Source organism: Typopeltis vanoorti, chromosome 13 (assembly GCF_054136105.1).
Source record: "Typopeltis vanoorti isolate ZY-2024b chromosome 13, IOZ_Tvanoo_1.0, whole genome shotgun sequence".
Lineage (NCBI taxonomy): Eukaryota > Metazoa > Arthropoda > Arachnida > Uropygi > Thelyphonidae > Typopeltis > Typopeltis vanoorti.
The window spans coordinates 14,850,172-14,863,935 of record NC_143561.1 but is presented as its reverse complement, the minus strand read 5'-3'; the positions used below and the strand labels follow the sequence as shown (position 1 = coordinate 14,863,935).

General features: G+C 37.0%; 1 protein-coding gene across 3 annotated transcripts in view; it reads left to right on the top strand.

Moving 5' to 3' along the window:
* LOC150099945 (ATP-binding cassette sub-family C member 1-like) overlaps positions 1-13,764 on the top strand; it is a 317,694-nt gene that overhangs the window by 228,747 nt on the left and 75,183 nt on the right. For all 3 annotated transcript variants that reach the window (XM_090403116.1, XM_090403115.1, XM_090403114.1), the window contains exons 20-21: positions 2,007-2,102; positions 3,779-3,899. In XM_090403116.1, the coding sequence (XP_090259242.1) occupies positions 2,007-2,102; positions 3,779-3,899 (217 nt within the window). The remainder of the gene's footprint in view (positions 1-2,006; positions 2,103-3,778; positions 3,900-13,764) is intronic.

The following is a 13,764-nucleotide window of genomic DNA, read 5'->3' as shown; positions in this document are numbered from 1 at the left end:
GAATATCCCCTTGCAATCCATTGACAATGTCATTGATATAAAGGTTAAATAATACAGGTCCCAGTACTGAGCCCTGTGGAACCTTATTAATAACCTTCTGTTTCCTTGATATTGCCCCACCATACACAACTCTCTGATAGCTATCAGACAGCCAATCTAATCTGTCAGACTAACCTGTAACTTAAATATCAGCTTATCATGTGGCACCCTGTCAAATGCCTTTTGCAAAATCAAAAAAAAAAAAAAAAAATGGCAGTATATGCCTTTCCCTCATCAACTGCTCTTGTCACTTTATTATAAAAGGCAGTCATATTACTTGAGCAAGAGCATCCCTTAACAAATCCATGTTGATTCTCACAGATAACATTACCCTCATCTGCCCAATGCTGTGTATATGTGTGTGTGTGTGTGTGTGTGTGTGTGTGTGTGTGTGTAATCCCTCACTAATTTCTTCAGGTTTAAAAGTGGCTAAATCAGCTCATGAAATCACTTGCTTGTCTCTGCTTATAAAAGTATTCTTCAGTAACCAAGTTATTGTTCCTCTGTATCGAGCCTTGATAAGACCCCCCATCTTGACTACTGTGCCCAGATCTGTGCACCAGGGTTTCTTGTTGATGGAGAGAATCCAGAGGTGAGTGAGATGATAGCAGATCTATGGAATGAACCTTATGAGAACAGGTTGAACATTTGTGGGTTGCAGAAATTGGTTGATAGGTGGTAAAGGGTGATATGATTGAGACATTCAAATTATTGAAGGGTTTCTATAAGATTAATTCACAGGATATTTTTCAGAACAGGACTAGGGGCCATCCATTGAAACTGGGCAAGAGTGTGATTAGCAAGGATGTTAGAACTAGGTTTTTTGCTTGGAGAGTGGTGAATGAGTGGAATAAGCTGCCAGAGTCTGTTGTGGGTGCCATGACTGTGAATGAGTTCAAGGCAAAGCATGATACTGCGTGGATGTTGAATAGTTGTTCTTGACATGATATTTTAGGGACTCCTTGGAGTTGCTTGTAATAATAAGTTTGTAATTTTTTGAAATAATATTTCCAGAATATCCTTATTAGTTTGTGCCATATCTGTATCAATGACTTTGTTAGCCTCTTCCCCAGTTTTTAAAATGAAATGATAACTGATGTCCAGATATTTATTTTTGAAGCATCTCACCTATTTTCTTTCAGTAAATCTGTATAAAAGTGATCAGCACATGGTCCAGTGGAATAAAAAATGAAAATTTTTTGCATGCAAATTCAGGGCAGACAAAAAGATCTTTCCTTTGAATATCATAACATGGTGGATTCTTTGAATATGTCAAAGATCAAGATCATAGTTAAAAGCAGTTTTTATTTATTTTTTAGTTTTTTAATGTTAATACACAATTGATAAGTAATTTATGGAACTGTATAAACTCAGGGTGGTGGTTTTGCTCTTCAACATTCAAAAAGTTAGGATTAAGAACTGCCTATTTCCTTTGGGAATAAAAGGCATTAGTGAGTTTCATATGCACCCATAATTTAGCATCCTTTGGCTAACCAACTTCTATTGTTGATTAGCCTAAGGATGCTAATTGTTCCAAATGCACTCTAATGAAACATACATGAATGTATAATTCAATACAAGTTAAATAACTTTTGCAACATCAGACCCTCTTAATGAGTTGTGAAACATTTGTGACAAATGCACATTTCTATTTCAATCTTTACATCCCGTAATTTTCATTATCTGGGATGTAAACATTTAATTTAACTATACAATACTATTGTACTTATGTAATATCAAGATATCTGGAGATCACTTTTCTTTCCTGTAGGTGGTCATTGGATAAAAACTACTAATTCTGAATGAAATGGAAATTAGTAATCAAAGCCAAGATTTGTGCATATTTTCATTTTGGTTTCAAGTTTTCTGTGATGCTTAAAAAAAAAAAAAAACGTTCATATTACTTTTAGTAACTGTAGTGGCTGAAGATATATAAAATACCATTTCTTTATTACCATCTTTTTTAGGTTAATTTCAGAATATATCTTGACTACATCAGCTACATGGGAGTTATCTTGTTTGGTATAACATTCATAACTGCAGCTATTTATTGTGCATCTGAGGTAAGGCAGACATGTCATATTTTATAATTTACTTGCCAGTATCATGTGTGTGATTATTATAAAGTTTTTTCTGGAAGCATTATCATAGCATACTTAATTAGGGAAGGAGAGATTAACAGCTATGATTTTCATTATTTCATAAGTACTTCAAATTCATTATCACCAGATCCACAGTCTTTGATTATGGGAGCTACTCAATATCAAACGGATCCTCAAATCATGTCTCTAAGTCATTTCCTGTACAATTAATTTAATACTCATTTACTTGCCACACAGATAGTTAATTCTGCTTACCCATCCAGAAAACTGATACTTCCTTAATCACCATTTTTCTTAATATTTTTCAAACTCATCTCCCTCACAAATCAAACAACTAAAACTGAGCATAGTGATTTGAATTAGTATGCAGTTTTATCAAGGCCTTGTATAATGGATCTCTGAGTTCTTTATGTCTGCATATCAGTGTCCTTCTCATCATTGCCACAATATGTCTGTAAACTTTGGGTTCTTATCTGCTCGCTCTCTCTCTCTCTCTCTAAGGTCTCTTATTTCTTCCGTCTCCTTCAGTACTTTTCCACCATTGAGTATGTAACATCCCTTCAAATATGAACATTGAACTGCTGTCCTCCTATTTGTACAGTCTCTTTTAATTCTCCTAGAGAGCCACATCAGTTTTTCTTATAAAACTCTTCCCAACTTTGCATAATCTGCAAAGAACTACCTATTACCATTCATGTTGATAGTGGTCCTGAAACAGAGCCTTGTAACAGTGCATCACTAGTGATTTTCCTCTTTCAGGATATGGCTGGATGAGCAGCTAGCGTTTTGCTCTCCAGCCAAAAGGCTGCGGGTTAAAATCCTGCCATGGATGTTTGCAACTGTCTGTGGAAATACTAGTGGTGGTTGGTGGGCAGTAGATGGCATTGGTTTAGTTGGTGGATTGAGTGGTGGAGACAGATGTAAAGTAGACGTCCTTCCTCGATAAGTCTTTGGACTCCCTGGAGTTGTCACGTAATGATAATAATGATACGACTATCCAAAACATACTTTTTAAACACCAACATCTGGTGGTCTATCAAAATCCTTGATCCTTTTGTGTAGAGAGAACAATTTTACCCTTCTTCTCTTACTGATCTTCTGATTTGCAAGGCTTTGATTAAATCTATGCCAGGGGATTATGTGTCCTTGACAAATTCCCATAACGTGGCAATAATTCATTTTATTGAGTCCTGTCATCTTAACATATTTTAAGTAATTCCTTGTGTAACTTTTGTTTACTCACTATTAATCCTTTCCTCCACCATTCTGTCCTCTTTCAGGCTTTGTATGCCACATTTATCAGAATGAAACATTTGATAAATTACTAAGTACTTCAGATGTATCCTTGACAGTGATTACTTGTTTCCTGTTTTCATCAACTATCATCCTCCCACAGTCATTCTTTCTTCAAATTCATCTTCAAAAATAAAAATAAATTCAGTTTTGGATTTTTTTTTTTTTTTAATTTTCTGTACCCACTAGTTTTGTTCTGAATTAAATCCTAATCTGTAATTATGTAAATGCTATAATTGTATCGCATTTGCATGTGTTTCCAATTTTCTGATTATTATAAGAAAATGAAATAGAGCTTCTTTTTTTTTTTTTCTCAATTTTGTATTCATTATTATTTATACTAGATGGGTTCAGGTATATGGTTGAGTGCATGGAGTGATGATAAACCTAAACCTAATGGAGAACAAGATTTCAATAAAAGAAACTTAAGACTTGCAATTTTTGGAGTACTTACACTTATCCAAGGTAATAATCTTTTCTTACTGTTATTTTATATATATAATTGTTACCAGTGTCATTCCTTCTATCATCTTAAGCAAACTTATTATTAATGCCAAACCTCCATGAAGTCGCTCATAATAAATCAGTCTTGTAGTAACACGTATATCCTTTCCTCACAGATTGCTTTGGGCTTGACATCAGGCAATACCTTAAGGCAAAATTGTGCTATTTTACCTGAAACTGATTAAAATTCTGTTAGGATCCATCCTCTGATAAAATTAACATGCCAACATAAAATGAGAATGCCATTTGACTTGGTTGTTGAATTTCATTCATAATATCAGTAGATCACAAAGAAATGAAAAGTGGACAAAATAGACACATAGCTCTTGTTCATATGCACAGGTTTTTCCAAAATAGATGTAGTTGATTATCTCTGGGGATATTATGATGGTATTATATGAAAAAGTTACATCATTACTAACTTCTATCAACAAGTTTCCTCCAAATTAATCTGTTCTCTGATATTATCAGATCTTATATTTCTGTCTTCTAAGGCACTTTTTACTGTATCAGTCCACCTACTTCTTGGACTTCCTCTGGGTCTTTTCCTGCCAACCTGGCAAAGAACACTTGTTTTGCTAATCTTTCCTCTCCCAGTAACTATATCATCAGAGATTAGCTCTGCTAACACATTCTTGAATGCTAACAATGACAAGTTCTTTCCTCATATCCTCATTTTTAATGTGATACTGCCATTGATGCTATCTGTTCACTTCCCTAATCATTTTCAGAACTCTGTCAGTGGTCTCTAGTCTTGGATCAAGTGTTTTATTTCTAACCCAGCTATCTCAGATCCATGAGCTAAAATTGGTTTCTTATATACTGTCTTACGTATAGCTAGTTTGGCATTGACTAATTTCTCCCTTGTTTCATATACACTGAGTGGCCACTTTATTACAATACCTGCCCATTTAGGAAAATGGGGAGGTATTTATAATAAAGTGGGCTCTTAGTGTAAATTTATTCATTCCACTTCCTATCATATCAATTTTGTTAATTCTGTTGTCTATTTCTATTATTATTATTATTATTATTACGGGTATCTCCATGGAGTCAGTAGACTCATCGCGGGAGACCCAAACTAGCAAAACAATATCTGTCATATCTCTTCTTGAATTCATTTACAGATGAAGAGCTCACAACAAAGTCAGGCAATGAATTCCACTCATTCACCACCCTCCAGGCAAAAAACCTTGTTCTGACACCTTTGTTAACCACACTCTTCTTTAATTTCCAGAGATGACCTCTTGTTCTTCCATCACTATCACACAGCTGAAACATTTCCCCTGCATCAATCCTATAAAAACCTTTTAGTAATTTGAATGTTTCTATCATATCCCCTCTTCTTCGCCTATCAACCAATCTCTGCAATCCACAAGCTCTCAATCTTCCAACGTAGGGAACATTTTTTATATCACTCACCAACTTGGTCACTCTTCTCTGAACCCTCTCCACAGCCTCCTCATCTCCAAGGAATCCAGGTGACCAGACCTGAGCACAGTAATCCAAATGTGGAAGTATCAATGCTTTATAAAGGGGAATAATAACCTCTTTATCTCTGGATGTCAGTGTGTTCCTCAACAACCAAGTAATCCTATGTGCAATCTTGGACACCTTAGCAATGTGTCCTCTGAACTTCATCTCCTTATCTACCAATACCCCTAAGTCCCTAGCCTCATCAATCTCTTGGAGTACCTTTCCATCTATGTAGTACACAGCTGGTAATCTTTTAATCCCAAAATGCAAGACTTTACACTTTTCCACATTGAACTGACATCCATTTTCTTTTGCCCATTTTACCAGCTTATTTAAATCCTCCTGCAAACTTTCAACATCAGCTTGATTTTTTATTGCACTACATAACTTTGCATCATCAGCAAACAACTGAATATCTCCCTTTAAGCCGTTTCCTATATCATTTATATACAAATTAAACAACATTGGCCCAAGCACAGAGCCCTGAGGCACACCACTGGTCACCTGCCTCATTCTGGACTCGGGCTCCTCCATACACCACCTTATGGTATCTCTCCCTGAGCCATTCTCCTATCCATATCACCAATTTAATATCCATTCCCATCTGCTCCAATTTGCGTAACAGTGTTCTATGGGGTATCCTGTCAAAAGCCTTCGCAAAATCCAGAAGTACCACTGTGTAGCCAGTTCCTTTGTCCAACTCTGATGTTATTCTATTATGGATAGTTAATAGATTGCTAAGGCAGGATCTACCTTTAACAAAACCATGTTGGCCTCTATAGAGTATCATATCCTGATCCACCCATTCTTGAATTTTGTCTTTAACCAACTTTTCCAATACTTTTACCACTACTCCTGAGATGGTGATTGGTCTGTAATTCAATACTGCAGTTTTAGAGCCACCCTTATGCAAAGGAACCACTTTGCCTAACTTCCACTCCCTAGGGACCATACCAGAGTTCAAACTTAAATTAAATATCCAGGTAAGAGGGGTTGACAATTCATTTGCACATTCACGCAACACCCGAGCTGATATTCCATCTAAGCCTACCGCAGTGTTTGCATTTAAGTTTCGCAATATATTTAATACCTCTGATTCTTTAGCTTCAATTCTCACATTAGGTATTGCTATAGGTATAGAGATATCCTCACTTGGGTGATAGACTTTTGAGAAGTGATCACTCAGTAACTCGACTATTACATCTGATTTTGTCACCTCAATACCATCAGCACCCACTAAGGTTATCCTTCCGAAGTCATTCTTCCTCTTACTTGCCACATAGCGGAAGAACTCTTTGGGATTACCCTTGATCTCTTTGGCTAAGGTCTTCTCATAATCTGATTTAGCTTTTCTTACTATGCTGGTAACCTTCCTAGCTTGAGCCTTGTACTGCTCATGGGTGTCCTGATCGCCCTTCTCCTTGTAAATTCTCCATAACATTTTCTTTTTTTGTAGTTCAAGCTTGATACTACTGCTCATCCATCTAATGCCTGCCTTGTTTGACCTCCTGACCATGGGGACACAATCTGATATTGCTTTCCTCAGATACCCGCTGATTTTATCCCAAGCACTGCTAACATCTTTCCCTTGCAATATGTTCTGCCATGGGATGGCTGCAAGCTCACTCCGAAGCTTGTTATAATTGCCTAACCTGTAGTTTCGTACATACCCCTTCTTAATAGAAAAATCCACAGATTTTGCAACCTCCCAAGTCAATACCACATGATCGCTTTCACCAACTGGAGGTAACGAGGTCACCTTACTTATGCATATAACCTCTGAACCAATAACCAGGTCCAACACTCTCACACCACGTGTCCCTTCAGTTACGTGCTGTTTCAAGTAATTATCTCGTAGCAGATGTATGAACTCCATTTCCTTTTTGCTACGTGATATTTCCTCCTTCCAATTGATATCACCATAATTAAAATCCCCCATAATAATCACTAAGCCTTCACTCATTGCACTAAGTTGCTGATGCATGAATTCAATATCTCCCCCTGTACTCCCTGGCCTATAGCAGCATCCAACTGTATATTTGGTTGCGTTGGTCACTATTTCGCACCAGACTGCCTCAAATGAACTCTCATTCACATGTCTATCATCATGATATACTACTTTCTTTGGCTGCAACACATCAGCTATCATCAACAGTACTCCTCCTCCTGTTCTATCTTCTCTATCCTCCCTGAAAATACTGTACCCATCACATTCAATTCCAGTGACCACATCTTCTGCTGACAGCCAAGTTTCACTAATGCCTACAACTTTTGGTGAGATTTCACTGACTAATGCCAAAAATTCTTCTCTCTTATTTCTAATGCTTCTAGCATTGGTATACAAAAATTGCAGATTCCCTCTAGATCTTGTACCGGCTTTAGAACTGGTATATAAGTCACTAACTACCGTAGTCCTATGCCGACTTTTTTCCCCTCTCTTCTGCAATTTATTCTGCCTATAAGGATCAATAAATACACAATCAGTGCTAAAGTTTCTCTCTCTTACACTCAACCTTTTCAATATTAGTTTCCCTGCCCAATAACTTCAACCTGTTCAGAAAACAATAACTTCTTCAATCTCTTATGTCCTTCCATGTTAAGATGCAGTCCATCTCTAGCATACAACTGCCTTTTTCCTTCAAACACACTCCAAACATCAACAAACTTCAGACCTCTTTTTCTGCACATTCTTGCAATCATATCATTCATTATCATTGCTCGTCTACTTAACTCGTAATTGTCAAAACGAGGCAGCACACACACTATTCTCCCATTGACACTTTTCCTCTTCACAATATCTAATAATGTTCTTAAATCTTTTCCTACCCGATTTATACTACCTCTCAGGTCATTCGTACCCACCATAACTATCATCTTGTCTGTTTCATGCCCTCTCTTTATTGCTAAAGCCACTCTTTCTATTGTACCATCAGCCAAGCACTCCTCATGCATACCACTCTCCATACCCTTAATCATAGAATCACCATATATTTTACCACTATTAACTTCATTCAAGTTCACACTCATGGACTCATTCTCTACACTATTCAGCATGACTCTCCCAGCTTCATTACTCAACTCTCTATTACTTACCCCCCCACTCTCACTACATCTCATTTCTTCTTGGCCACTTGTGGTTTTATTATGTTGACTCCCAATCACTCCCATACTATTTATTACTGAATCATTCACCAAGGACTCACCCATATGTAATCCTGTTCTAGTTACTTCAGCTAAAGTAATCTCTATAGTCCTAATTTCTCTGTTTAACACATTAAACTCAGCTTTAACTTCCAGTATCTCCTTACCGATCACTTCCACTTCCTCATGAAGAAGATGAAGGTCATTTTTCATTTTCATAAACTCCCGCCGAAGTTCTTCCGCTACGGTCCCGATGTCAGCTTCCATTCCTAAACGCTCCAACCTATCCCGACACTTCTCACATACGTTGACATTTTCTTTCTTTTCATTTTGCCAGACCGACCACAGATCCTTCACATTTTTCGGTGCATACATGTAGCAGTTTCCGCAACGCATCCATTGCGAAAAATCTAACGCTGAGCCAGCCTTTCGTGTAGTAGTAGAAGTCCTGCGCGCCGCTGACGTACGTTTCTTGTTGGACGCCATCTTTACACGTTGATATAGTGAAACAAACGGCAGTGAAAACACAATATATACAACACAGTTCTAAACAATAATACCACTGAAGGACACTTGTTTCTAACCGATGCACAATTTTAGCACAATTTGTGACAAAAAGCCACACTATATTTAACTTTAAAAACACGTTTTCTAGACTAGCTTAACTCGACCGCCACATTTACCAAGGACACTAGCGCCACCAATCTATCTGCCTTCTTCACTAAAAACAATTGTGCCTAAATAGCTGAAATGTTTTACTTGTTTGATAAGTTCTCCATTTAGGATCAGTCAATATTTTCAATGTTTCTGGTTATTTTCACTTTCTTTGTCTTTTTATTGCTGATTTTCATAGCAAAATTTATTATAACAGTTATTCAGTTTACTCAGAGAACCCTGTGGTCTCTAATTCCACTACCTCACAGCATAGCTGTTTATAACAAACATATGTTATAAACAAACCATTTGTTCCTGGTATCATTTCGATGCAAAGCCACAGTAGAGTCCATAAGGTCCACTCCACCTGTATGTTTGTTATAAACAGCTATGCTGTGAGGTAGTGGAATTTCAACATACTTTTTTTCTTTCTGGCTGAACCTTTGGCATACACTGACGGGCTCCTTTCCTAAGTAGCTAGATACCACATGTACCATTGAGTTATCAACCCATCTAGTGACAGTAATGCCATCAAAGGACTTGGTAACTGACATATTTCCTCGTCCCATCTTCTGCAAATCCTTTTCATTTTTCAGTTTCTTGTCAGCACCTTGAAGTCGATTTCTTCTGCATGTATTCACATAATAAATATCATCTGCTGGAGTTTAAACATTGTGAGTCTGACCAACAGGGGAAGGACACTGAACATCACTGTCTTCACTTGAACTGTCACTCTCTGTAGGATCATCATCAGAATCGCTCAGCTCCAAACCATCTTCAGATTCCTCCAACAATTTTTCAATCTCCTCTTCAGTAAGTCTCTTGTGGTAATAGGCCTTTTTTATGCTTGATGGACCTGGCTTTTGGTTATGCATCTGTAAAAGAGATGATAATGTCAATTAACACACTTACTATTTATTTATGTTTACTAAAATAAAATTATAAAAATATTATACAAGAACTTTCTAACCTCAAACTATTTGCTGCATAGATTACCTTGCAAACATATTGTCCTCATGTGAAGACAAGTTCGTTTTATGAATATGGTTTATTTATTTATTTATTATATCATATTTATTTATTAAATAAATAAATATGAATATGGTAATAAACATGAACAAATTAAATATTCGCACTTCATCTACAAGGTATAACAATATATATAAAACCATACTAGTCTTTCCAGAAGACTCATAAAATCACCAAATTCAAATCAACAAAACAGCAGTTTTTCACTTCTTCCTTGATACCACCATGCACTGCAGAGAGATTAGTATTCCTGTAATTCTGTTGAAACTCCTGCCATCTGGTGTAGTTTCTAAGAATACTTTGGTCTCCCCCAGATGAGGACAACATGCATGCAGTAACACTAAATTATGAATAATTATTATGAGGGAAAATGTGTCCTCATATGAGGCCCTTATGCATGAGAGGATTAATACTACTTTCCTTAATGTGATTTACATAGATGATGAATAACAGTGAAGATAATTCACACCTCATTTAACATTAAACCAGCTTCCTGTACCTCCTTCAATTCTAACTTTTGATTTACAACTCAAATATAGACTAAGTATTACTTGATATAATGTCACATTTTCACCATATAACTATAGCATTTTGAAAAGCTATTCTCTTGGTGCCTTGTCATATGCCTTTTCCAAATCTGCAAAAGGCATATAATAAGGATCCGCATTGAAGATGCTGATCCTTATTATATTCCTATTTTTTCTCAACTATTGTTCTTAAACTGAAAATCTGATCCTGACAGTCTATTTGGTCTAAATCGATCTTGTTCTCCTCCCCCCCCCCCCCCCCCACACACACAATATTTCTTAGGCATTTCTCAAGCAAAGAAATGGAGCTAGCTGAGGAATTCGATAAGTACCAGATCGACATAATAGGGGTGACTGAAACAAAAAAGACAAAAACTGGTGAGATCTTTCTGAACAATAAATACAAAATGTTATATTCAGGAAATGACAATCAAGGAAAAGGAATAGCCATAGTATTCGACACAAAATATGAGGCTAATCTTCTTGAATGGCAGGCAGTCTCAAGAAGAGTGATGTGGGCAAATATCAGAATGGGGAATTGGACAATAAGACTTATTTGTGCCTATGGTCCCACAGAAGGTTTTACTAAGATAGAAGTGGGGGAATTTTTTGATGCTTTAGAAAAAGCAACTGACACAATGAAAAAGGAAAAGTTGGTCCTTGTTGAGGATCTAAATAGCAGAGTAGGAAATCATTGTCAGACATACAAAAATATTTTGGAAAATTTGGAAAAAAGAGCAAAGCCAATAATAATGGCAAATATCTGCTGGATTTCTGCTCAGGACATGGACTGGTTATTACTAATACCATGTTCCAACATAAAAATATGCACAAATTCACATGGAGAGAAGAGGCTAGGAATAAGAAAAGTCTCATTGACTATGTTATTGTTGATAGTGATGTTTTCTCCCTGGTGCAGGACACCAGAGTGTACAGAGGATTTGAAATTGGAAGTGATCACTATTTAGTCTTGAGCAGGATAAAATTGAATTTCTTATTGAAAAGAATAACATGTAAGAAAGTTTTAAAGCGAATAAAAGTTGAGCAGCTCTCAGATGTGAACTGTAGACTAAAATACACAAAGATTATTGAAGAAAAAATGAAAGAGTTTGAGAACAGGAACCAAACTTTAGCAACTCAGTGGCAAGCCTTGAAGAAAATCCCGATTGATTCAGCCAGAGAGGCATGTGGCGAGGTTGTCTGCATTTTCTAAGCTTTTTCAATTGTACCCAGAATATTTGGTCTAGCTACTCACTGATGAAGCCTCAAAAAAGGCTGAAACTGGTCTGGAAGTGACCTCCCACCATAATGTAATAACAGCATACATTTCCTAAGAAATGTGTTTTTACATTATGGAAAATACCAAAGAATAGCGATCAGAACTTTACCGACTTTGCTGCGAGTTCTCTGGTATTGTAATATGTACTAGGGTCACTTGCATTAGCTCATGCTAGTGGTCACCGATACTTTATAGTTTACTATATTCGGCATGAAACTCTCTGATTCAAATCTTTGAGTTTCTTATTCAGTTTTAAAACAATGTGGGATTTAATATCCCCTTAATTTAAATAGTATCCAGAATATTTTATCTTTATCCTATGAGTGAGGCACCTGTTCATGGTGGAGAGGACCTCCCAGTGATGGTACTGGCCCTTTTCATTCATCTTCTTTGTTTCTTTGCTTTTCTTTCTATATTATTTTCTCTACTTCTGAGTCTTTTTTACATCTTATCTTTCAGACTATCATCACTGGACTCCAACACCTCGCCACCATGTTTGCTATGCAGCGTGGACATCTGGAAAGGAGGATCCTGGTAGTCTTGCACTACTTTGGCAAGAGAAGGTGGCCCAGGATCAGTTTGCTAGTGGGATTACCTGCAAGTTTCAAGGGTGTTATAGTAAACAATCCCCATGGTCCAGGGAGGCTTACTGTGACATTTGTATAGCATCTGGGGGTAACCCTGGTATTCCACTCTCGAGTGCAGTTATTGCTTGCCATTCAGTGGGCATTCATATGTAACTCTGTGGTGGATGGGGGAGCTCTGGTGCCAAACTAAATTTTTCCTGAGAATGAATGTCTTCATCCTCTTGTTTATCAGGGCCCCTCAACCCCAACTAAGTTCAGAAACCATATCAACACACAACGAGAGCCAAAGTAAAAAAAAAAAAAAATAATAATAATAATCAGAAGCTGCAATAAATATACACTGTTCTTAATACTACATTCAGCAGATGAACATCCAATTGGAAAAATGTCACCCTTCTTCATCCAGAAGGGTTTGGCAGGATCTCCAAAAGTTTTAAAGAAACTACATTCAAAAGATATCCTTATTGAAGCAGCTACAGTAGTCTAATCAGAAAAATTACTCCATGCAACATCTTTCAGGGAATACCGATCAGTCACCCTGTACAAAACTTAACTTTTCTAGAGGCATAATATCTGAGTGTGAGCTCATTGATGTTCCTGATGAAGATATATGTTCTGAACTCAAAGATCAAGGAGTGACACCCATAAGAAGAATCCTGGTATGCAGGGCTGAGCATCTGGTTCCCACTAGTAACACCATCCTTACTTTTAACAAACCAAAACCACCATTTGTCAAAGCAGGATATCTTAAAACTGTCCAGTATGGTTCTATATCCCAAACCCCTTACAATGTTTAAAATGCCAGAAATATGGTCATTCTCGAACTGCCTGTCATGGCTCACCATATGTGTCTGGTGTGGCAGTTCAGAATACGAGAATAAAGTAAAGGCTAAGAGAAAAGCACTAAAATGCTCTGTGAGGATGCCAAAGGGGGAAGGACGAAAAGTAAACATAAAAGTTAAAAACAGAACAATACATTGCATACAAGGAGGTGAAGAGGCAATATACTACACCAGTAGCAGCATCTGCTAAACCCTCTTATGCTGAGAAGGCAATAGTAAAGAAAGTGTCAGTTGGGACATTGACAAAAATGTCAATCCTACCATCTCACAACTACAACATCCCTGAAATAT